The sequence below is a fragment of the Lepidochelys kempii genome, chromosome 5 (genome assembly GCF_965140285.1).
Source record: "Lepidochelys kempii isolate rLepKem1 chromosome 5, rLepKem1.hap1, whole genome shotgun sequence".
Classification (NCBI taxonomy): domain Eukaryota; kingdom Metazoa; phylum Chordata; order Testudines; family Cheloniidae; genus Lepidochelys; species Lepidochelys kempii.
In genome coordinates this window covers 125408142-125434832 of record NC_136384.1, presented here as the reverse complement: position 1 = coordinate 125434832, position 26691 = coordinate 125408142, and the positions used below count along the sequence as shown (strand labels likewise).

The following is a 26691-nucleotide window of genomic DNA, read 5'->3' as shown; positions in this document are numbered from 1 at the left end:
ACCCATCCTGGGGCTTGGGCCAGCGCAGCCTTGGGGAGGTAATTCAGATTGGAAGCAGTGTTTGTACAGCACCCAGCACACTGGGGTCCAGTCATGATTTAGACCTTTGGGTGCGACTGTAATAACAATGTTTAATAAATAACAACACTGTGGAAGTCGGCTCACGGCAACGTAGGGAGGAAATTCCACATCGGAAGGGCAAGAGGACGCATTACTAGGGCTGGTTGGGGTTTTTCCCCCATTAGTGGCTGCTGCTCAGAGATTTGAAGTTTGAGATTAAACCCCAGGGCAGATGGAACAGTGGGCAGAAGGCAGGTGAGCTGATCCAAAGTGGAAGGTGTAATTTATCACATGACTGCATGATTTATCACATGATTGCATAGGTGACTTCATTGCTATATTTCAATGTCCATTTGATAGAATATTTAGAATGAGGAGAATGCCCTGATGCCCTGTAGGTAATTGTTCTTTCCCTAAGCAGAGCAATTGCAAGGTAGGTGACATTTGGAGGTTATTTAAATAGCCCTATAGCCTGTTTGCCTTGAGCCATCATTTCAATGTCAAATGAAATACACTTGTCCAACAGGAGGCCCTCTGAATCAAGCAGATTATTCTGAGGCAGAATTCACTAATGAAGAACTGAAAAGGGTTAGACTTGGGGCAAGAAGCCAAAATCCTTTAGTTCTTAAAGCCCAAGGTGACTCTCCAGGGCAGTTCAGACAGGAATGTTTGGTGCCTGTCTGGCCCCCAAAAAGGAGGAGCTTCAGACAGATCCAGGCTGAGAGAATGTACCTACCAGTATCAAAGGGTTGGCTCCCTTCCGGATATCCACCCCCGCCTCGCAGTTTGAATGGATGTTATTGTCTGCAATCAGACCTCCAGCTGCCAAGCGCAGAAATATCCCTGATGCTTTGCAGTGGTGAATGTCATTCTTCAGCATGATGATCTACAGGGCAGAGGAAAAGCAATTTTAGTCAGTGTGTGTCTGAAGAAGGAACCTCATAGGAAAAGCATAGCTTTAACCTTCTGCCACCTCAGGAGTCCCTGGTGCATGGAAAACTCCCATTGCCTTCAACTACTAGCAGTATCATGTGCTGTGTTATGATGCCAAAAAGTTCATTGGATTCAGACTTTAAGGCCAGAAGGGACCATCGTGATTATCTAGTCTGACCTCCTGACCTCCATCGCAGGCCACAGAACCTCACCCACCCCCTCCTGTAACAGACCCCGGACCTCTGGCTGAGTTATTGAACTCCTCAAATCATCATTTAAAGACTTCAAGTTACAAAGAATCGACCATTTACTCTAGTTCAAACCAGCAAGTGACCCCTGTCCCATGCTGCAGAGGAAGGTGAAAATCCCCCAGGGTCTCTGCCAGTCTGACCCGGGGGAAAAATCCTTCCTGACCCCAAATGTGGTGATCAGTTGAACCCTGAACGTGTTGGTGAGACCCACCAGGCAGACACCTGGGAAAGAATTCTCGGTAGTAACTCAGAGTCCTCCCCACCTAGTGTCCATCACTGGCTGTTGGGGATATTTGTTGCTAGCAGTCATCAATGGGCCACATGCCATCATGGGCAGTCTCACCATACCATCCCCTCCAGAAACTTCTCAAGCTGAGTCTTGAAGCCAGTTCTCCCCCCACCCTTTGCTCCCCTTGGAAGGCTGCTCCAGAACTGCACTCCTCTGACAGTTAGAAACCTTCATCTAATTTCAAGCCTAAACTTGTTGATGGCCAGTTTATATCCATAAATTCTTGTCAACAAGGCACTTAACTTAAATAACTCCCCACACCCATTGTTGTTTATCCCTCTGATGTATTTATAGGGAACAATTGTACCTCCCCTCAGCCTTCTTTTGGTTAGGCTAAACAAGCCAAGCTCTTTGAGTCTCCTCTCATGAGGTAGGTTCTCCATTCCTCGGATCATCCTAGTAGCCTTTCTCTGCATCTGTTCCAATTGCATTCATCTTTCTTAAACATGGGAGACCAGAACTGCACACACTATTCCAGATGAAGTCTCACCAGTGCCTTGCACAATGGTACTAACACTTCCCTGTCTCTACTGGAAATACCTTGCCTGAGGCATCCTAGGATTGCATTAGCCTTTTTCACAGCCACATCATATTGGCAGCTCACCGTCATCCAATATTCTCAGGTCTTTCTCCTCCTCAGTTGCTTCCAACTGATATGTCCCCAGCTTATAGCAAAAATTCTTGTTGTTAGCCCCTAAGCACATGACCCTGCACTTTGCACTGCTAAATTTCATCCATTTCCATTACTCCAGTTTTCATGGTCACTGGGGGGAGGGATAACTCAGTGGTTTGAGCACTGGCCTGATAAACCCAGGGTTGTGAGTTCAATCCTTGAGGGAGCCATTTAGGGATCTGGGGCAAAAAACGTTGGGGATCGGTCCTGCTTTGAGTGACCTCCTGAGGTCCCTTCCAACCCTGATATTCTGATTCTATCTGCAAATTTCATTAGCACATTCCCACTTTTTGTACATGAATGAAAACATTAAATAAGACTGGTCCCAAGTCCGACCCCATAGGAACTCCACTGGTAACCTCCCCCTCCAGCCAGACAATTCCCTTTCAAGATGACTCATTGTAGTCTCCCCTTTAACCAGTTCCTTATCCACCTTTTGATTCTCATATTCATCCCCATCTTCTCCAATGTAACTAATAATTTCCCATGTGGAACTGTATCAAATGCCTTCCTGAAATCCAGGGAGATTAGATCCACTGCATTTCCTTTGTCTAAAAAGTTATTTTTTCAAAGAAGGAGATCAGATTGAGCTGGCACAATCTACCTTTTGTAAAATCATGTTGTATTTTATCCCAATTACCGTTTACCTCTATGTCCTTAACTACTCTCTCTTTCAACATTTGTTCCAAGACCTTGCATACAGCTGAGGTCAAACTAACAGGCCTGTAGTTTCCTCAAGCACTTTTTTCCCCCTTTCGTAAAAATAGGAACTATATTAGCAATTCTCCAGTCATAGGGTACAACCCCCGTGTTCATTAAAAATCCTTGCTATTGGGCTTGCCATTTCATGTGCCAGTTCCTTTAATATTTTTGGATGGAGATATCCAGACCCCCTGATTTGGTCCCACTAAGCTGCTTGAGTTTGACTTCCACCTTGGATGTGGTAAGTTCTACTTCCAAATCCTCATTTCCATTAGCCGCCCTGCCACTACCCCTGAGCTCCTCATTACCCTGATTAAAAACTGAGGCAAAGCATCTGTGTAGGTGTTGGGCCATGAATCATAGAATATCAGGGTTGGAAGGGACCTCAGGAGGTCATCTAGTCCAACCCCCTGCTCAAAAGCAGGACCCATCCCCAATTAAATCATCCCAGCCAAGGCTTTGTCAAGCCTGACCTTAAAAACTTCTAAGGAAGGAGATTCCACCACCTCCCTAGGCAACGCATTCCAGTGTTTCACTACCCTCCTAGTGAAAAAGTTTTTCCTAATATCCAACCTAAAGCTGGATTATCCATGCCTGGATTATCTTTAATCTCCACCCCATCCTCCGGGTTTAGTGGTCCGACTTCTTTCCTTGATGCTTCACAGGAGGCAGGGCCGACTGCAAGCCCCTTGTTCACACTGGTGAGCAGTAAATCGCACCCCTAGCCCCACTGACATCAGTGAGCACACTCTTGTGAGAGACTGCTCACCAATGGCAGTTAGTGTTCCCAAAGTGACACACCCCCTCTGTGGTGCAAGAGGCAGAACCTGCAAGAATCCCTTTGCAAGATCAGGGCCTAAATCCAGAGAAGGCTTCTGGACCGGACCTACAGTCTTCATCCATTCAGTATGATAAAACACAGCCATCTTTTCCCTTACCTTACTTACAAGCCCTGATATTAGAAGGAGTTGGCTGCAGATACTTTACATTCTGATACAAGAAGTGCAGCTGTGTGTGAGGGGAGGAAGGTATCACGTTCATTCGGGGGTCATTCCCCCAGCAGACGGCCAGTGCAAGCTGTATGCAAAGCTAAATGGTATTTACTCCCTCCAACAGGAGATAAGTAGGATCAGCTGATGCATGGGGCTGGGGCTGGCTTCTGCATGGGGCGAGTTTTGTCTTGAATTCCTTCCAGTTTCACTGCTGGATCCCTGGCTCAGGTTTCTGCAAACTGAATGTATGGGTTGCAGCACTTTCCCCAGTGACGTCTGCCCAACGCCACAAGAGATAGCACGTGGCTTGGCAGCCTGCGCAGAAGAGGGCCACTAGATCTGTAATCTCTTTGGAGCAGGCCCTGTTTCACTATGTGAAAGCAGAGCCAATTCCCCATTCAGAGAGTGGGGAAGGTTTAAAACATTGCCCTAAACAGGCTGCGACATCAAGGAATTTGGAAGACATTGTTTATCGTTATTTTTCTTCCAAGCACACTCAAGACCCAACAGAACATCTTCAAATTAATTGCTTTCCGAGAACAAAGGACTTCCCCTTTAGTATCTAAATACATTAGCAAAGCAAGATGCCCCTTGAAAGAAATCACCTAGCCTAGAAGCGAGCTGGGATTTGCACAGGGGACTATTGGGACTGGGAGCCTCCTGCCCACAAAGAGCACTGCCGACCCCGAGTTCAAAAAGCATGAGGTCCTCAGAAATCATGAGATTGACTTAAAAATCACACGCTATTTAAAATGATCCGTTTTGGATCCTTTTGCTTTTCCTGCTGTGTTTAGAGCCTTTAGGAGGTCACATTTTCAAGCCCTCCATCACTACGTGGATTAGACACTTATTTTTTAAAATGAAAGCAAGTCTCACATAATCACGGGACTCCAGGAGGTGAGGCTTTAAGGAAAAAAATACCAAAGTGTGAGACTCAATAAAATCACAAGAGGTAGCAACACTGCCTACATTTTCACTATGCTTTGGGCACCTGATTCCTTCGGGCAGCTCTCAATATCTGCTCTGATGGCAGAGAGACCAGCTTACTACCATGGGTTATCATTCCTGAGCTAAACATTTCCTGTCATCCCAGGACTTTAAGATCCTTACCGTGAATTTCTCTCTCTCTCTGTCTGTCTTGTTTCTGTCAGCTGCTCCCTATTTCACTGCAGCAGCTACCGCAATATCATTGAGACAAATCCCACAGCTGCAGGATTAGGGTTTGACTAAGTGTCCTTGCCAGTCAGTTTCCTGCAGGACTGAGACACTCCATGATGGCTACAGATGGTCAATGTGGCCCAGTGGGTAGAGCACTGGTGTGGGACCTAGCAAATCTGCGTTCTATTCCCAGCTCTGCTGGTGACCTTGGGCAAGTCACTTTCCTGCCCTCTGCCTGTTTCCCCACCTGTAAAGTGGGGATGATACTGACCTCCTTTGCAAAGCGCTTTGAGAAGTATTGGTGAGAAGAGCTGGATGTTATTAATATCCACACACACACACACAAATAATATTTTAATGGACTCTTTTTGGAAAATCCTGGGCCTGATCCCCAGTTATTCCACTCTTGCACTTGGCTGGTGGTTTCAAGCCACCTTGGTGCTTCCCACATTCTGTGGCCATGCAGGACACAAAGCCTCAGGGCTGCTCTAACTTGTGCACTGCTCTCTATCAGCCCAGGAGGCACAGAAAAGCCATACTGCAGGGCCCTCTGGTCATGCCCCAGGTCATTTCTCTATGCCAGGGCCTGGGGGTGGGGCAGAGATAGAGCCCTTCAGCCAACCAGGGAAACCCCTGCACAGGCTGCATCCATGGGGGGATTTTTCCACACACTTTAAGGCCTTTTTATGCCATCAGAGCAAATTAGCAGCAAACCTGGTCCTCTCTACTCAAGATGCAATGCACAATTCTGGAGATGAGTTAACAAACGAACACCCACAAAACAGTCATCACAGGAACAATAACAGTGTTTAAAATAAAGTATGATGGGCGTGAACGACAAACATTGCCGAGAGCATTCTGCCACATGCAGAAACCCAGAACTAGATTTTGGGTTGTCTGCAAAACAGTCAAGTCAGATCTCATTTGGAGGGATTTTTTTTACATTGTCCATGATCTCCCTTTATTTTAAAGGCAGGATGTGTGGTTTAGTGGTTAGAGTGCCCATTCAGGAACTCTGAAAGCTATTCCTGCCTTTGGCAAGGCACAGGAACACAGGAATTGCCAAGGTCCATCTGGTTCAGTATCCGTCTCGGCCAGTGCCAGAAGCTTCGGACAAAGTAGCAAATGTGAGATAATCTGCCCCACATTAGCTCTCAGCCGGAGTGCTAATAGTTAGAGATTGGTGAGAGTGAAGCAGGAGGTTTTACAGCCTTTCCAAAATGTTTAGTGTTAATTATAACTCTGGATATTCTTGTTATCCACACAAAAGTCCAATCCCCAAGCTAAGTTCTTGGCTTCAGCCAGTTCCCCTAGAGGTGAGTTCCACCATCTAAGCATTGTGTCGAAAAACAGTGCTTTTTATCAGTGTTGAATTTGCCACCTGTTAACATGGCGGAACATCCCCCTGTTCTTGTGATAGGACCTTGCTGTGTCACCCCGGGCGAGGTCACCCCATTCTCTCTGCCCCTCAGTCTGTTCCCCCATACGACAGGGTAGGAGCATGTCCCTGCCTACCTAGGGTGCTGGGAGACTGTATCCAGAGCAGTGGATAAAAGGGGCTAAGTCCCTTTGGGTACGATTATTGAGTCTCTCGCCAAATGGAGTCTGGTAAGGTCTTTCCAACGGGCCTGTGCCCCTCCCCACCCACCTCTTGCAATGCTCGTGTAAATGGATCATTCTCAAGGGGTGTGCATCAGGCTCGGGGTGGGGGAATGGAATCCCCCCCCCCAAAATCTGGCAATGTGATGGGGGTGCCCCATGTGTATCTCTGATGGAGGCCACTGGCCCCAGACCAGCACAGCTATGACCCTAGAAGCGAGGCTGTGAGGAGAATGCCGAGCAAACGGAAGCAGCACCCAGCCAGGGAAGGGGTGGAGAGGAGAAATGCCCTCTGCCCGCACCCGGAGTAGAGAGACAGAGTGCTGAACGGGACCGTGGAGCCACAAAGCAATCCTGACCAAGGTCTCCCTGGACATGGTCCATCAAGGCGAGGTGACCTGCACAAAGGTCATGATGTTGGAACCTTGGCTCTCCTGTGCCAGCTTCGTGACTCTATTCATCTGGAGGCTTCTTGGGGGCTCCAGTCTTCAAGGTTGAGAGGTGCTGATGGAGCAGGAGAAGCACTAGGGTCAGAGTCCTCCATCGTGCCAAATCAGAGCAGGGGTGACTAGCCTTGAATACAACGTGCTCTATGTTTTCACTAATATTTCTCATCCGTGCCCTTCCTCTAGTGTGTGCTTAATGCTCCAGATTACATTTCATGGACTTTAACCACATGTTGGATATTGTTAGCTACAGCAGAGCCACACTATGGTAACCGATCTCATGAGACGCAGACAAACACAGCTCAGCAAACCAGGGAGTCATTCACCGAGCTTTCATCAGCTGCTTCTCACCCAGAGTGAGGTGATTCTGAAGTCAGGTTACAAAGCAGAACTTACAACATGCTTGCACACTTCCCTGCTATTAGAGCTACTCTGAAGTTAGAGACCCAAATCCAGACTTGGTAAAAGCGGGCACCCCTCCACTAATAGAGCAGTGCCTGCTTACACCCGTCCCGAATTTGGCCCAGCAAATGCACTATTTGCATGCTGTGAAAGTACACCTGCTAAACAAGAGGACACAGAAGGCAGAACACCTGGTATCTAGATGCGGAATCAGCCCAGCAAAATTAAGGCGGATTACCTTTTAATCGCTGCATTGTTTTATTTAAGCAAACAAGTAGTTAAATACTCCTGCAGTTATGGTATTTAATTCTTTCCAGTCAAATGAACCCCTAGCCCCGTGTCTGTTCACGAGAGAGAAATAATCTACAAATTGCTTTCACATATTCCCACTTCAATAAACAACATGGATCAGAAGGTAATTAAATTACACTTCCTTTATTTGCTTGTTCCAAAAAGGTGCTTAATTCAATCTGTTAATTAAACGTGGAGCTAGACTGGCAAGACTAGTCACTTCCCACTGTCCTGGTGGGGAGGGCGAGTTCACCATGGAATGCCAAGCCCTGCTCAGCAGAGCAGTGGTAACAGGGAGACTTATCCTGTGAGCTAAGCACGGGCACTGCTGAAAGTTGCGCATCTTGTTCAAGGGCTTTGCTGGGCTGGGCTCTGATCCGATGCCCATTAGAGTCAGCGGAGCTGATCCCACGGACACCAGTGGCCACTGGATCAGGCCCTTGGTTCATCCATGCTATAGTGATGGACAGCAGAGAAATCATCATTAATCCAACAAAGGACAAGGACAAGGTACGGATGATACTTCGCTCCTCACCCCACCCTAGCACTTCGGTATTGCCTACAATGCAGCACGGAATAATAACTAGGTACTGTAAAGTGCACTGATAACAGAGTGGGCAGCCTTAGCTTGGAGAGTCTTTGCTTTCAAGTGGGGAATTTATGCTAAGCAGAGCCCACAGTAAGAACTGCTAATCCAGTTTCCATTCTGGCATCAGAAAGGGCCCTGTCTAGTGCCAGGTGCCACAGAAGAGCTCAGCTGGCCTGGGCCTGCACCTGTGTCAGGAGGCTCGCCTGCCATAGCTTTCCTCCAGCTCAGCGCCGCACTCCCCTGATTCGGGGCCGCTGGATGCACCGCTGGTTCTCACTCAGAGGATGCTCTAATTTACATCAGCCGCTAACAGTCTGCAGTGGCAAAACTGCAGGTTGGATAGTGGGGAGTGTTGCTGGCCTGCCCCTTTCCTCCAGCCACGCCCGTTACGACAGAGAGGGGTGTGGCACAGGAGCGACTGTCCCACCACAGGATCTCCCTTTGCACTAGGGTGACTCTCCCAGGCCTCAATCCACTGGGTAAATTCTCTGCCACTGGAAATGGGAGAAGACTCCACTGAGCACAATGGAGCTGCACCCACTTACTCCAGCAGCGAATCTGGCCAGATTCCCCCAGTACCACAGGGCATGCTCCCTGGTTTGCAAACACCATCAAACCGAGAGCAAGGGCGAGGCCCATTGTCCCCTCCCTATACACAGCCAGTTTCCTTCCCGCAACCTTCACAGAGGCATGAATGAAGCACAAACTGTAAAGAAGCATCTTCAGTCTGAACTCTGAGTTTCCCTGCCTTAAATCAGGCCCTTATTGTTACTAATACCTCTTTGTATGTGTATGGCTGGGGCCTGCTGGAGCTGTGATATAACGCTCTCAGCTGCAAATAACATGGCCCAGCTGTTCCAATGGGGATAAGAGGGAAGCTGTTTTAGATAAGAATCATGTCACTGTAGCTCTGTAATAAGAGGAAACGGGGCAGGGATTTTATTGTACAGCTTCCGAGTTCTAAAGCTAAAAGATTTCATCCACTTCAAATAGCCAGTCCTGTGGAGCCAGACAGGCTAATTTCTAGCCTTGCACGTTCTCTCCAAGAGCAATGACAGGACACAGCAAACTGAATGGGGATTAGGCAATCAATTCAAATCAAGCTCAGAAAATGAACTGGAAGTGAATGGTCTCAGATGCCAGGCCGAGAAGAAATCCACAAGAGCAAATTAGTGCAGGAGGAGAGGAAGACACCTTGGAGCCAGCACCCCAGGAAGGTGAACCACAAGGGTCATCCTGCCTTTTGGGGGAGAGGTGGAGGGAGTGGACACAGAGTTTGGAAATGTACGGAGAAGCAAAATGACATTCTGTCATCCTTCACTGAGGCAGCACAAAGGACAGCGCTGTTTTCATTCTTCAAAGCAGGATCCTAGTCATGGACGCTAGTGCTTTAGGTGAGACAAGGATTTTAGCCTGTTAAAGTTAAGTTCAGACTGTAAGAAGCATGTTATACCTTTTGTTTTCTTTGTAACCTGTTCTTATCCTCGCTCACTGTCTCTTAAAAACACATACATAGTAACAAAGGGCCAGATGTGTTTTCACAATCAATAGATTGCAGTGCTGTGGTGTTACACTGGGGCTGATCCTCAGCTGAATCAAATAAGCTTGTGGGGGTGTTGTCTCTCTGGGGACACCTTCCCTGGTAATGGCTGTGAGTGTCCAGTGACAGGGGCGGGACACTACTGGAGGCTGCTCTGAAGGAGTTTGGGGACTGGGGTACGGCCGGCAAAGCAGAGCTGAGGCTGGCCCAGCCCTCAGAAGAGAGCTTGAGTGTCTGAAAGGCTGGAGGCATTAGGGAGCTGACATCCATATTGGCAATATGTCCCAACTTCGTATCACCTGCAGATTTTATTAGCACACTCCCACTTTTTGTGCCAAGGTTATGAATGAAAATGAGAATTAAAATTGGTCCCTAGACCAATCCTTGAGGATCTCCACTAGTAACCTCCCTCTAGCCTGGAAGTTCACCTTTCAGTGTGACCCACTGTTGTCTCCCCTTCAACCAATTCCTTATCTACCTTTCAATTTGCATATTAACCCCCATCTTCTCCAACTAAATAATTTCCCATGTGGAATTGTATCAGATGTTTTCCCTACATCCCAGTAGATTAAAGCTACTGCATTTCCTTTGTCTAAAAAACTGGGATAGTCTCAAAGACCGAGATCAGGTTGGTCCGACACGACCTACCTTTTGTAAAACCATGTTGTATTTTATCCCAATTACCATTTACCTCTATGTCCTTAACTACTCTCTCTTTCAAAATTTGTTCTAGGACCTTGCATACAATTGAAGTCAAACTTTTCCAGATCACTTCCCCCCTCCCCATTTCTTAAATATAGGTACTATATTAACAATTTCCCAGTCATCTGAGAGTACAGATTCATTAAAAATCCTTGCTATTGGGCTTGCAATTTCATATGCCCATTCCTTTAATAGTCTTGGATGGAGATTTTCTGGAGTCCCTGATTTGGTTCCATTAAACTGCTTGAGTTTGGCTTCCACCTCAAATGTAATAATTTCTATTTCCACATCCTTGTTCCCATTAGCCACTGTCCAAGCACCTCATTATCCTTATTAAAAACTGAGGAAAAATATTTGGTTAGGTGTTGGGCTATGCCTAGATTATCTTTAATCTCCACCCGATCCTCGGGTTTAATAGTCCCACTTCCTCTTTCCTTATTTTCTTTTTATTTATATGGCTATAAAACCTTTTACTATTGGTTTTAATTCCCTTCGCAAGGTCCAATTCCACTTGGCTTTTGGCAGTTTTCACTTTTTCCCTACGCAGTCTCACCTCCCAGAGGTAGCTTCCCTTGCTGATCCAACCCATCTTCCATTCCTTGTAGGCATTCTGCTTTCTCTTAATCACCTATCTTTGATGCTTGTTCATCCAGTTTGGTCTGCAACCCTTCCCTCTGATTTTTTTCCCCTTGCTTGGGATGCAGACTTTAGATACTTTAAGTTAAAGCTGCAGAAACTAATTCTAAGCCTCCTCCACATTCAGATCCTTGAGTTCATCAGTCCAGTCCACTTCCCTAATTCCCCTAATTTTATAAAGTTTTCCCTTTGAAATCAAGTTGCAGACCTATTTTTGTTGATCCTTCCATTGAGTTTAAACTGAATTAACTCAAATCACTCGAACCAATGTTGTCCCCTACAACCAATTCTTCTATGAGGTCCTCGCTACTTATCAACACAAACTCTAAAATGGCATCACCTCTTGTCGGTTTGGCAACTATTTGGTGAAGAAATCTCTCAGCGATCATAACTGAAAAAGTCTGGGCCCTACCATACTTAGTAGCACTTGTCCTCCCATCTATATCTGGGAAATTAAAGTCCCCCATAATCACACAATTCCCAGTAGTGCTTATTTCATTACAAATATTTTAAAGAGGTCTCTATCCATATCCAGATCAGATCCTGGGAGTCTATAGCAGACCCCAAGCACTCTCCCAGAGGAGCCTCTGTTACCTTTCCTCCCCAAAGTGATTCTGACCCAAACAGATTCAGTTTTATCCATTCCATCACTTCTAACTACCTCATCATTGATATACAGTGCTACTCCACCACCTTTACCTTTATTTCTGTCTTTCCTGAACAGCACATGCCCTTCAATACCCGTACTCCAGTCATGACGACTATTCCACCATATTTATGTTATCCCTATATCATCTGCTCTCACTTCTTGCACCAGTAGTTCTAGTTCCTGCATTTTGTTACCCACACCCCTCACATGGGTGTACACACATCTTAGCTATTTGTGTTTGGCTTTGCCCAGATTCCTCACCCGATTAGACAGAGTAATCCTGCTGCCCGTATCGCCTATCTGACTGTTACTGTCAGTGCTACTGGCACTGCCTTTCCTCTTGATCTCCATTCTCCTACCCTCTGTTCCTTTCTCCATTGCCGTGTCCCCTTTCACTTGATTTGCTTCCTGCTCAATATTAGACTCAGACGTGGAGATGAGAGGAGCATCTCCCAACCATCTCCCCTGAACTCCTAGTTTAATCAGTTGTGCCACCCTCCATCCTTGAAGTCTATTTCCCTCCCTACTCAGGGGGAGTCCATCCCATGAGAACAGTCCCCTGCCCATGAATGCCTCCCAGTAGTCGAACATCCCAAAGCCCTCCCTATGGCACCACTGCCTGAGCCATCTGTTGATCTTCATCATCTTGTCTCGCCTTCGTTCTCCTCCCCCAGGGACAGGTAGAATCCCACTGAAGATCATCTCAGCCTCCATTTCTTTAAGCATCTTCCCCAGCCTGGCAGAGTCTCCCTTGAAGCATCGCAGCATCATTTGTTCCTGCATGAAGGACAATCAGTGGATTCTTTCCAGCTCCCATTAGGATCCTCTTCAGCCTCAGGTCCACATCCCATATCTTAGCTTCCCGGTCGTCGGCAGGTGGGATTGAACCCGGGGCCTCCGGAGCTTAGTGCGTGGGCTTCTACTGCATGAGTGAAAAGCCAATTGGCTGTTAAAATGAGTCTGCTCTACAGCCTTAGCTATCTCTCTCTTTAAGTGGTCTCAGTGCCACTAGATGGGACAGAGCACCATGCCCAGAAGGTGTGTGGGTTACAAGCGCACCCTTCTGTTCTCTGCATCAGCTCTGGGGACAGGCCTGTCTGTTCTTCTTCGCAGGGAATCCACAATCACATGGACCTGCCTCTTCCTGGTGATGGTGCGATTCTCCAGCCTTCCACCTTCTGTTTTTTCTGACTGCAAGTCCTCTTGTCTTCTGTTCTCACTTGCAAACTTCTGAGAGTCATCCTCTGTCCTCCAGAGGCTCTGAAATCCATTGACTCTTCCCCTTGTCTTGCAGAACTAGCCACTCTTCCCTTCTGTTACTGCCTGCCTCTCCCCTTCATTTTCCAACTCAGCAAACCTGCCCCTCAGTCCTGGGCACTGCGAGAAAGTGTCACAAGGGGTGATAACCCAAATGCTAAATTCTGGCCAGTTTTCACAACAGTTCCACCTCCAGCCTAGGTATTTCCATCCTTCCTGTTTCCATTCCCTGTCCCAATGGGGCTACTTGCATTAGCACAGTTATGCGCTGTGTAAGTGTTTGCTTCACTAGAGCCCAAGTTACTACACCAGGACCCGAACCAAAGCCCTCTCAAGCCTGTGGAGAGTCTTCACAGGCTGTAATTGCCTTTGGATAAGGCCCTGATACACATTCGCCATTTGCATACAGAGATTTGTAAGATCACTTGTTTAGGATCTACCAGAATTACGATATGTTTGTGGTGAAGGGGGTAGGTGTTAGAGCTAGCTGTTGCCTTAAAAACTAACTAAAATCTCTTTCCCTATAAGCAGATGGGTGGAATTAATGACTTGGAAGGGAAGATGAGGACACTGCCAGGTGCCATTGCAAAGCATTTCATCTGGGAAGCATCGTTATATAATGAATGTAATCTCCCCCCTAGTGCCTCACTCACTAGTGCAGCCAATCAGCTTGCAGTAGCCCTCCTCTGAGTGTTTAATGCTATGGTTCAGTTCAGTTCATGTGCCCTTTCCACGTCCTTATTGCTAAGAAGCAAACGTTTCCAAGCCTGTGGCCTAGACAACATGCGTGTCACCACCCCACTGTGTGGGAGACTTCTTGTTCCTGCCCAAAATTGCGAACTGCCAAGAGCTGAGGGCTACCTCTCAGACATTCACCTCTCCTGCATGCTGCTGTAGGGATAAGCACCTGTTCCACATGGTGTCTACAGCGCTACAATCGTCTTGACCATTTAGCTTCAGGTCAGCTTTCGGTGGAACAGTTAGGACCCAAAACTAATCACAGGTACCATGGCAAACGCATTTCATTTGAGAAAACCAGTTACGGTTGCTAAGTGCGAACAGGGACAGAACCAGGCACTTGAGAGCAAGGACATGAATAGTTAAGCGCATCAGAAATCTTATACTCCCCGTATACTAAACCAAGACCTGATCCTTCACTCCTTTACACCAGTATCCCTCCACGAGAGCTCACTGTCAGGAAGTATTTTCTGATAGTCTGAATTGGTTTGTGGGGGGGTTTTGGTGAATTTCATTTCCTACATCCTTTCTGAAGGGATATTAATTTTTCGACATTCTGAACTCTTTAGCATGCATAGAGCACAGGGCCACTTTACAAATCTATGCTGATAAAGGGGTATACACCTTTATGCTTCAGCCTCCCGCTATCGGAGGTTAGGAAGGAACTGTCTCTTTGAGCAGGTTACTTCCTCGCTACCTACTGTAGAGTTTCTTGCACGTTCCTCTGAAGCAGGTGGTACTGGCTGTTGTCAGCGGTGGGACACTGGGCTAGACGGACCACACTCTGATCCAGTCTGGCAATTCCTGTGTTCCTACGTTGCTAACTGGGTGGCCCCTTGGCACGTTCAGCATGTTCACCATGTTCACAGATGTACTTGGAAATGCTGACTGATAGCACCACATTTTTAAAGGGGTCTCCATCGAGCCTCTAACTTTGCAGGGAGAGTCAGATGCCTCCAGACCTGACAGCACTTGGATGTCTAATGACTTGATCTGAAGGTACAATCAAGCAGACATCTAAGTGCTTTCATTTGCACCCACACTTTAAGTGCAGGTGCAAAGAATGAGGCTGGTAAACAATGTGGCCTGTAGGCTCTGCCAACTGAATCCCCAGGCGGGTGGGAGGGTTTCATTACCAGCCTGTACAGCACCTTGCTGTTCTGTATGCACCGCACGGCATAGGTCAGCTCCCTGAAGACGCTCCCTTCCAGCTTGGCTCGCCCTTGCGAGCAGACAAAGACCCCACCTTTCCCGTCCCTGAACAGGCACTTCCGAATGAGGCATCCTTGCAGAGAGCTGGCAAGAGACTGGGCCTCCTTGTCCCTCTGCAGCTCCTGCTGCAGAGTTTTGAGCTCCAGGTCCCTCTGCAGGGCGGTGAGCCCATTGGTTTGCGGCCTGCTGTGGATCACGTGGGCCAGCATGTGGCTCAGACCGTGGGCCCGATAGGACAGTTTGTACATTGACCGGTCATCTTCCTCATTCTCGCTGCTCGTGCTCAGCTCACCATCACTAGAGTCTGTCTCCAGGGTCATGGCTTCCCCCTCCTTTGCTGTATAAAGTTTGCCATTAACTTCAGCCTCTCTCTCACCTGCTTTTTCAAGCACCAGCTGAGTCTTGGAAGCAGGAAGTAAATTATTTTGGTCCCCACCCACCACGATCTCACAGGTCCTTAAGTTCCTCGCTGGCGGACCGCCCCAGCCGCCCTGCTTCAACGCATTGCAAAGCGCAGGGTCTGATGCCTGTAACAACACGCAGTGGGACTTGGCCAGTGTGGTTAGGTGTTTGCAGGCCCAGTTCCTCTCAGAGGAAGGGATGCCCTCTATGGTGACAGAGGCGTTTTCGCTGCCAGTGAACTCACAGTTTTCCAGGACCCCAAGGGCCACGCTGTGGAAATGGATGTTGGACTGATTGAAGGTGCAGAACTTCACCTGGCATGTCCCCGGGGCGTGGATCTGCAGCTGCCCATTCTCAAAGTTGCAGTTGTCGAACTGGACGTGGCCAGAGGTTGTCTGGAGAAGAATGATCATGAGACAAAATAAATACAAAAATAACTCACATTCCTGGGGATACCATTATGTCCCATTCCACTTCTCAAACCATTCCCCCTCCAAAACACACACATCTAGTGGCACAAGGAACTGGCATGTGTCATGGGTAACTGACACCCATTGGCTTCTGCACCACGAATCCATGCATTTAACTGCCCCAATCTCAATCAGTTACCTTTATGATGCTAGATAGCGTGGCATACTCCAGCTGCCACATCCCATCAACTAGGTGGCTCAACATGACCTGTTGTGACCATTGAACTGAGCAACATCCATCTACTATGAGCTGGTCCCTACCCTTGGCAGTTTTAGTTGTTGTCAGCCTTTTTTACACAAGTTGTTGGGCTCAGTACAGGCGTAAGCAGGTGAAATGTAATAGCCAGTGATATAGAGGAGGTTGGACTAGACATCCTAATGGCCTCTTCTTGCCTTAATATTTATGAATGTACCAGGAGCATATACAGCATCTGCTCTACATACTATCACACATGCTCCATCTGTTGTATGCCAGGTCCCAAGCATTCTGCAAGGAAGTTAAATGTTTCTCTCACACATCTATGGGTCAGCGTTAGGCAGGGAGATTTGCCTTAGCACTGGAAACTTCATTCACTCTTCACTGTTGTCCATGTGAACGTGGCGCTGGATTGCTGACATCTGTCATGTCGTCAGCTGTCCCTTCCATGGCTCGGGAGGCTTTGTGACACAAACCAGCATAGCCTGTGTGCAGAAAGCCTTGGAGATCAGCCTCAGTAATCTTTATATACCTTGTGGTGAGAAAAGACAGGACTCTCCTACAGGAGGTGCTATAAAGCTCTCTGCTTATCCCCACAACAAGTATGAGACACGCAGTGTCAGTGTCCCCACCTTGCACTGACAACATACATGAGCCATGACCCACAGGGATCTGGTACAGTGGTCCCCAAATAGTGGGAGAGATTTCGATAAGAAGATACAATCAGTGACTGGGAACAGGAGTTCCCAGGCCACAGGAATCATTTTGCACAACTCTCCAATTTTTATAGCTGACCTTTCCTTCATCAGCCACACATTGCACATTCCCAGGGTAAAGGAGCAGACTTTCAAATCAAAGCGCTAAGATAAACAAATGAAGAACATTGCAGTATTTTAGTGAGAGATCAGCTAGATCGTGCATTTAACACCTACATCTTTACCCCTCCTCTTTTTTTAAAGCTACTTAAAAGGGACACTGTCAAGTCAATTTCAGGCTAAACAAATTATTTTGTAAAAGCTTTTGCAAAATCTAAGCTCAATTCATGGCTCCATCTTCTTTTTAAAATAAAAACACCAGTGGGAAATGGGCTTATTTGGAAGGAAACATTCTCCATTCACTGTCTGCAATCCAAATGCTGAAGCGTTGAGCTGATTATGATCCAGAAAGCAAAACTGACGATCAATGAAAGGGAAATGTATCTACTTTCATTGTGGAGGCTGAGAGAAATGTACAACGTCACTAAACAGCATGCAACAGTGAAGAGTAAATTAATCTGTGTTTCAATAATCTAAACAAACAGAGCAGGAAATCTATTGTTTATTAAATACGATTTTTTTTTACCCTGACAGTTTTTCCTTTTAATACTTGTATAGCACTTTTCCTCTGAGCATTTTAAAAACAATTAAGTTAAATGAAGTAGATAATTAAATTATTTCTAAAAGCAACAGAGTTCCACTACTCCTGTAAGGTAGGTTTCCATTTTACACACAGCTCAACTGAGGCAAAGCTCTAGAGGCAAGAGGTCAGATTTTCAAACTTTTACTCCCATAGCTGCGCCTCGAGTAGCCCGATTGGCTTCAGGGAGTACAAATATCTGGCCTCAAGGTGACATGGGCAAGGTCAAACAGCTACCATGCCAAAAAGAGAATTCAGGAGTCCTGACTTCTCCAAGCCTTGGTAACACTACTAAAAAAGAGCATGAATGATATCATGTGTGTGCATCCTCCAGGAAGACATGTCATAGGGACCAGTCTGACCTGCATCTCACAGACCACAAATACCACCCAGCACCCGCACACTAAATCCAACAACCAGAATTAGATCAAAGTATTACAGCCATCAGGAGACTAAACTACTGTGAGCCACAGGCAGAGAACAGGAGGGACTGAGGTGCACCGGCGCCCAAAGCCCTGCAATGGCAGGGAACTGATTTACTGAGATTCACCCAGATGCCCCACACTCCAAGCTGCAAAGGAAGGCAAAAACCCTTCCAGGTCCTGACCCGGTGGGAAATTCCTTCCCAACCCCACATATGGCGACCAGTTAGACCCTGAGCATGAGAGCAAGAACCAGCCGGCCAAAGAAGAGAATGCTCAGTGCCGCCTCAGAGCATCGTCCCACCCCCACACCCCCCCATGTCCCATCTCCAGCCAGGGCCACCTCGAACGCCCTAACAACACCCATTGTGAGAGTTTCAGACCCACCTTGTACACAACGGGGGTGAACCAGGCTGGCATAAAGACCACGTTGCACAGGCGAGTGGTTGGGCAGTGCTGATCAATGCTGACCAGCAGGGCCACATCTCCTAGCTTCCCCTGCCCCACGATCTCCACTGGCACCTTGAGGATGATCTCGCTCTGCTCTTCGTATACCCCCGGCAGCAGCACGATCCGGTCGTAGACATCGGCCGAGGCCAAGGCAGCTCGGAGGGTATCGAACTCGCAGCCCTGCCCAACGCGGAGGACATGGCGGTCCTTCTTCCTTCGGAACAAGTAGAAGCATTTGGAGGACTCAAAGTCCTGGGCGTTTTTGGTCCAGGTTTTTGAGGCGACGTAGTGCTGTTTGAAGGCTTCCCGCCAGGACTGGGGCTCCACATCAGGCTGGTTGGGCCAGTTCGGGTGTCTGCATTCAATGCAGCCAAGGCACAGCTGGCGCCATCGGGTGTTATCCAAACTGAGGATCAGCTCGCACCAAGCTCGGCAAACGAGACTGCAGCGGCCAAGGTCGGGCAGACGCAAGTAGGATAAAATCAGGCGCCACAACTCCACCGGGAGACCACTGACCTCCATCGTCACCTAGCAACAGTGGGACACAGACAGGCGTTAGACCATCAAAGGCAGGCATTGGTTAGACCTGCGACAGTTCCTTCCTGCGGCCTCAGTCTCACTTCATTCCCTGTAGCTGTCCGCTGGGTTTCTTCTGCGACCACTAGCTCCACCCCCCCCCAAGGGCTGGCTGTGCTGCCTTTGCCCTTCTCCTGGCCCCTGCTGACCCAGAGAGAGGGGCCAGGACTGAAAAGTGAACCCAACCTGCCTGGATGGCTGCGCAGAGCGCCAACAACTCACTCCCTGCAGAATCCAAGTCAAGGCTTCAATGCACATCAGGGGCCTCATTCAGCACGGCCCGGCGCCTCACCCAGTGCCAAGGCAGAGCCCGGTGCCACCCGACCAGAATGATGGCCTTTCACAGCCACTGGGCACTGATGTAAAAAAACAACCACCTTACCTAGCAGCCGATGGGCCCCTGGAGCGGGTGACCTGGAGACCAAGGAACCAATCAGGTACGCCTGTTCTCTGGGCCAGACTCCATGTTGCCCTGTGACCATCTACACCAGTGCAAAGGGACAGGTATAACAACCCAAACAGCATGGGCACAGGGTGTCTTCAGCAGATGGGTGTTTCGGGAGACAGACCGGGGGCTGCTGCAAATCCCCTACAGGCTGTGGGCAGGAGGAGGCACAAATTAGAACAGGCTATATCAGAGGCTGAACCTGCCCTTATAGGTCTAAAGGAGGATCAGGGTGGTCATGGGTTGCATCCTCCTGATCCTCACGTTCTACCCATGCTGCCGGCTGCTCAGCTAGCCAAAAGACAAGGTTGAATTTTTTAAGTTGACTGGGTGTTTAGAACTGCGGGGCTTTGAAGACTCCTCCTCTAGGGCATAGTTTGGGTACTCAGCTGTCAGGCATGGGAAGACAGTAGATCTTCCCCTACAGAATATAGCTGCCTCTTCGTGAGCAGCAAGATCCTTACAGAGCTGGATATTTAGCCCTCCCAAGATTTAAAAAATAAATCCCTGCTACTCCGAGACCCATAGGGATTCTGGAAGCATGAAACACGCTTCCGTTATCCCTCTGTAGCAAGCTGACTTACTGGCTGGTTAAAAGAAAAGGAGTACTTGTGGCACTTTAGAGACTAACCAATTTATTTGAGCATAAGCTTTCGTGAGCTACAGCTCACTTCATCGGAAGCATACTGTGGAAAGTGTAGAAGATCTTTTTATACACACAAAGCATGAAAAAATACCTCCCCCCACCCCACTCTCCTGCTGGTAATAGCCCATCCAAAGTGATCACTCTCCTTACAATGTGTATGATAATTAAGTTGGGCCATTAGGCTTGAATAGAGACTGGGAGTGGCTAAATCATTATGCAAGGTAACCTATTTCCCCTTGTTTTTTCCTACACCCCCTCCCCCCCCAGACGTTCTTGTTAAACCCTGGATTTGTGCTGGAAATGGCCCACCTTGATTATCATACACATTGTAAGGAGAGTGGTCACTTTAGATAAGCTATTACCAGCAGGAGAGTGGGTTTGGGGGGGGGGGTGAGAAAACCTGGATTTGTGCTGGAAATGGCCCAACTTAATTATCATACACATTATAAGGAGGAGTGATCACTTTGGATGGTATATTACTAGCAGGAGAGTGGGGTGGGGGGAGGTATTTTTTCATGCTTTGTGTGTATAAAAAGATCTTCTACACTTTCCACAGTATACATCCGATGAAGTGAGCTGTAGCTCACAAAAGCTTATGCTCAAATAAATTGGTTAGTCTCTAAGGTGCCACAAGTACTCCTTTTCTTTTTGTGAATACAGACTAACACGGCTGTCACTCTGAAACCTGGCTGGTTAAAGGCTCTGCTATTCAGCCCTGTGGCTTGACATCTCTTGAGATGTTGTGTGAGATGAGTGACTCTGTCCTGTCACATCCAGGTAGCTCTTAGAATCTCAGCACAAACAGGGCTGAATTTTAGGCTTGTAGTCTGTAACACTCATTAAATTCTTCAGATGCACCTTGGTCACTCTAGGATGCCCAGGGTGGTAAGCATTGCTTTTCATTTCTATCCTGCAGCTTCAGGACTCCCAGGAAAGGGGAGTGGGGGATAAAAAGGACTACCTGGCTCTATAGATCCTGCCAGCACAATAATCCCCTGTGCTGTAAAATAAATCAAACAGAGGAAGAGGTAGCATTATACCTCACACTCAGAAATGAAAGGCATTTGGGTTTAGGGAAGCAGGAAAATCTCTGTGTGGAAGGCGCTGTCTGCAGAAGGTCACAGCAGACAACTGAAGGAAGGAGTGAAATCCAGGGCTTGACGAGAGTGTATTTACCAGGAGAACACTGAACCGTTTGCATGAAGTGCCGTGGCACTCTGCAAAGTGATGACGTAAAATGACACTATCTGGCTGAACAGAGCTTCTGGTGTGCACTGAGAGTCAGACCTACTGGCTCCAGTGACATAAATAAGCTTTTGCTGCTTTTTGAGTTCTGACGGTCTTCACGCAGCTATGGGTCTGTGAGCCAGATTCTAGTCCAGCTTGTGCATCATCCACAAAACGGATCACTCAGCTCTAATCAGTGAATCGGGTGCAGACGCAGTGGGGCTGCGCTGGTACCAGTAAGGCAGTGGTTCTCAAACTATTTACCACTGTGGGCCGCATATGCAGCTCTCTAAGTGTTATGTGGGCTGCATCCAAACAACACGTATACTACCTTTATAGCCCTGAGGAGGTCACATGGGCCACAGGTGTGTGCTCATTGGGCTGCAAGTGGCCCACGGGCCACAGTTGAGAACCAATACAGTAAGGGCTCCCTTTTAAAACAAGAGTGGGTACAGGCCTGACCAAGGGTAGCATCTGGCCTTTATCCGGTGCCTTTATTACTAGAGATGAAGTGCAAAGAGAAAAGGACCTAGCCTGACCTCAGAATATAATATGCTTGCAAGATGCTAACATCATGGACACAAAATAAACTGGGAACCTCACAAACAAACCCCAATCACGTGACACAGCAGAACTGTGCACTAAGGTGAACTTTCCAAGGCGTATGCCAGAGGTTGGCTTCCCAACAGGCAACCGTATTAAATGAGGAACTATGGTTTATGAGACGGATGTTCCCTTTTGGGGGCCTGATCCCCTAGCCACTCAAACTACAGCTTCAGGCCTTACCTTTGGGGAACCCATCATGACCTTTTGGATTTACTTGGAATCCACCTGAGCCAGGACAGTCATAGCCAGCTTCTTGACTCTGTACAGCTGGATACCCCTATGCCAAGCTCAGGAGAAGTGGGGCCAGCAATGGCTGATGAAGTTCTGGAGCTCTTGCCTCTGCTTCTCATTCTTCATTTGGGACACAGGTCTAACTAGGAGCGCTTGGAGATTCTCTGCAGCCTGATTTCATCAGCTCAGTATTTTTTTCAGGGGAGGGGCCGGGGAAGGAGTCAGTCCTTCAAACAATTGAAAACTGTGCTTCATATTTCAGAAAATGAGTTGTTCTTTCATTGGTTTGGATTCCATGATCTGAGAAAGGGAAATCCAGCTTCTGAGCTGAAACAGACTTTAATTAACATAAGAAGCCTGTAAAAGAGGCACTTCTAAATGATGGAACATTTGTATTCAGATCAATAGATGAGGGATTAGCCATGAAGAACCCCGGGGAACGTGATTTGGGATGCGTTCTCAGCTGAGCTATGCTCACCGGTTCTCTGTTATGATAAAGAGGCAGCTATGTGAAGCAAACCCAGAGGATTACATTTCTTCCATAATGATGTGCCCAGTACATCTTGCACCATCCCATATTCACCTTTCCAGTGATTTCACTGGGGTTTGGATCATGCCCATAACACATACAGAAGTTTCTCTTTACTGCCCACAAATGTCACAAAGAAACAGAGACAGTAATTAACTGTTGAAAACTTAGATCAGCGTTCAAGGATTAGTGGGTCCAGACATTATGTCAAATCTGTCTCCACAAGAGATTTAAGATAATTTCTCTCTATTTTAGCTCAACGTTATATTTGTTAAATATTGTGCTCCTTCTCCCATGGGCCCAACCCTGCATTCCTCCAATGGGAGGGCTGGGTGCAAAAGGAACATAAGACCTAGCTGGCTGGCTGAAATCTTAACTCCACTCAAGTCAGTGGCAAAACTCCCTTTGATTTCAACAGGACCAGGATTTCACCCTGGATTTCTACCTTAATTGCAAGCCACAATACATCTCTCTCCTACTGGAGACTTGCAAGTACAATCCTCACAACAATATTTTCATAATGCCATGCTATCCATAGCTCTCAACAGACACAAATATTTATTCTTGGCAAGCATGAAAATGGCTAAAAATAAAATGTTCTGTTAATATGAGCTCTGTGGCTGGAAATGTCATTACTGGTGACCAGGAAATAAATCTATAATGAAAAATAGGGTCCTGAATCTTCCACCCAGGCTCTCCTTATTGCAGAGCAACCGTGTTGAATTAATGATGTATATTACAGAAGTGTCTAGAAACCCCAGCTGAGATCAAGCCCCCAGTGTACTAGGAGCTGCACAAAGACAGCACCTGCCCCCAGAGAACTTACCACGTAAGCAGACAAGACAAGCAAAGGGTAGGCAAGTGGTTTGCACAACGTCCAGGGGAAGGCCACTGACTGAGCGGGCACAGAACCCAGATGTCCTGAGGCCCAGTCCAGTGCTCAGTCTACCAGACCACACGCCTCAAACACAGTGTGGTGGTTCTGGTCAGTGGCTCTAAACACAACATCATATGGTTTCGTATTTACTCTTTCCCAATGACCTACTCATTTGACTTTATCACCCCTTACCAGCTGAGTCATGAGCTCAACTTGTTACTTGAAAAATCAAGCTATGTTTCATAAAGTTTAAAGTCAGAAAGAACCACTAGCTCATTTTTCTGTGGATCACAAGATATCAGATTGCATCCAGGTACCCCTATGTTGAGCCCAGTGACTTTAGTTAGACTAAAGTAATTGGCCGCAGAATTTTTATGACTTGTGATGATATATGAATCAGAAAAAAAGTAAACTCAAGTTACTTCCCTATTACTAGGAATCTAGATTATTCAAAATAACCATTTGGGAAATCTAATTTACTTTTTACCATTTATACTGGTTATTTATACGGCTGTCAAGAAATTGAAAATGTAGAAAACATCCAAAAATATTTAAATAAATGGTATTCTATTATTGTTTAACAGTGCGATTGTGATTAATTTTTTAAAATATATTGATTTCACTTAGAACACAAAATACAAAGTGTACTGTGCTCAGTTTATATTTATTTTTTATTACAAATACTTGCACTGTAAAAAACAAAAGAAATAATATTTTCAATTCCACCAGCAGAAGGTTGATTTTCTTTTTTGGTGGTTCGGGTTCTGTAGTTTCCACATCAGAGTGTTGCTCTTTTAAGAGGTTTCAGAGTAACAGCCGTGTTACTCTGAATGATGCATCCGATGAAGTGAGCTGTAGCTCATGAAAGCTCATGCTCAAATAAATTGGTTAGTCTCTAAGGTGCCACAAGTACTCCTTTTCTTTTTGCTCTTTTAAGACTTCTGAAAGCAAGCTCCACACCTCGTCCCTCTCAGACTTTGGAAGGCACTTCAGATTCTTAAACCTTGGGACAAGTGTCGTAGCTATCTTTAGAAATCTCACATTGGTTCCTTCTTTGCGTTTTGTCAGATCTGCAGTGAAAGTGTTCTTAAAACAAACGTGCTGGGTCATCATCCGAGACTGCTATAACATGAAATATATGGCAGAATCTCCCCCAAAGAGTTCAGTCACAAATTTAAAGAATGCATTATTTTTTAATAAGTGTGATCAGCATGGAAGCATGTCCTCTGGAATGGTGGCCGAAGCATGAAGGGGCATATGAATGTTTAGCATATCTAGCACAGAAATGACTTGCAATGCCGGCTACAAAAGTCCCATGTGAACAGCTGCTCTCACTTTCAGATGACATTGTAAATAATAGGCAGGCAGCATTATGTCCTGTAAATGTAAACAAACTTGTTTGTCTTCGCAATTGGCTGAACAAGAAGTAGGACTGAGTGGACTTGTAGGCTTTAAAGTTTTACATTGTTTTGGTTTTGAGTGCAGTTATGTAACAAAAAAAAAATCTACATTTGTAAGTTGCACTTTCACAATACAGAGATTGCACTGCAGGACTTGTATGAGATGAATTGAAAAATACTATTTCTTTTATCTTTTTTGAAGTGCAAATATTTGTAATAAAAATAATAATATAAAGAGAGCACTGTACACTTTCTATTCTGTGTTGTAATTGAAATCAATATATTTGAAAATGTAGAAAAACATCCAAAAATATTTAATACATTTGACTTGCTATTCTATTGCTTAACAGTGCAATTAAAACTGCAATTAATATTGATTAATTTTTTTTAATCACATGAGTTAACTGTGATTAATCGACAGCCCTAGTTATTTCCTATCCTAAATTTGATTATTGTCTTTGTTCAAGCTGAATAAATTTCACTTTTCTTTCTAGTCCGTTTCATTTCCTGGTGTTAGGATAAGGTCACAAATTCTACTAGGGCAGGTGTGGGCAAACTTTTTGGCCCGAGGGCCACATCTGAGTATGGAAATCGTATGGTGGGCCATGAATGCTCACAAAATTGAAGTTGGAGTGCAGGAGGGGTGAGGGCTCTGGCTGGGGGTGTGGGCTCTGGGGTTAGGCCAGAATTGAGGAGTTCAGGGTGTGGAAGGGGGCTCTGTGCTGGGACAGGGGTTTGGGGCATGGGAGGGGGTCAGGGGTGCAGGCTCCGGGTGGCGCTTACCACAAGCAGCTCTTGGAAGCAGTGTCATGTCTCCACTCCGGCTCCTATGTGGAGGTGCAGCCAGGCGGCTCGGCGCGCTACCCCATCTGCAGGCACCGCCCCTGGAGTTCCCATTAGCCACAGTTCCTGGCCAATGAGAGCTGCAGGGGTGGTGATTGGGATGGGGGCTGTGTACGGCGCCCCCTGATTATCCCTAAACATAGGAGCCAGCAGAGAGGGGGCATGCTGCTGTTTCCAGGAGTCTCGACATATGCGAGCGGAGAGGCCTCTGACCCTGCTCCCCGGCTGGAGCGCGGGAGCAGAGCAAGCCCCAGACCCCGCTCCCCAGCGGGAACTCAGGGGCCGGATTCAACAGACTGGAGGGTCGGATGTGGCCCCCAGGCCATAGTTTGCCCACCTCTGTACTAGGGCATATTGCAAAACAAACACAAATTTGCATTGAAACCGCTTACAATTTGTATTAAAAAATGCTTAGAATCATGTTTTATTTTCTATTTCTTACACAAAATTGAAATTCTGGGTCTAAGTCATCTAATAAGCTTTAACATTACCAAAACTAATGATTACTTCTTTATATGCAGCAGGAGGTTCTGAAATCTATTCCCCGGGGTCATTCAGGAAGAAGTCTTTGGGGCCCTCACTTACGACTGAAGGCTATGTGACCCTGGAAGTCTTACAGTCTTTTGTCTTGCATAGTCGTAATCATGGCCGTCACAATCAAATAGCTATCAGAAGTACAATAGTTAAGGGAGTAGCGTTCTACCCAGGGCTTTATATGGGAAATTTATTAGTCCTGGGCTCCCTGTTATTCAGCTACTATCCATTATAGTTACAGAGTATCTCAGAGAATAAAGTAATAGTGGCAAAATCAGATACCCTACTTCTTTGTATTGTCCACCTTGTCTGTTTAGACTGGG

At 46.7% G+C, this 26691-nt stretch overlaps 1 protein-coding gene across 4 annotated transcripts in view; it reads right to left on the bottom strand.

Moving 5' to 3' along the window:
- Positions 1-26691, bottom strand: part of FBXO10 (F-box protein 10) — a 78660-nt gene that overhangs the window by 46031 nt on the left and 5938 nt on the right. For 2 of the 4 annotated variants that reach the window (XR_012159142.2, XM_073345729.2), the window contains exons 2-4: positions 18392-18982; positions 15044-15916; positions 797-946 (exon numbers count right to left, since the gene is read on the bottom strand). Coding sequence is in view for 3 of the 4 variants with exons in the window: in XM_073345729.2 (XP_073201830.1) it covers positions 797-946; positions 15044-15916; positions 18392-18976 (1608 nt within the window). In the remaining variant the exon portion in view is untranslated. Of the gene's footprint in view, positions 1-796; positions 947-15043; positions 15917-18391; positions 18983-19412; positions 19608-26691 lie in introns of those variants that run through there. The other 2 variants (XM_078852963.1, XM_073345727.2) reach the window with 2 other exon arrangements.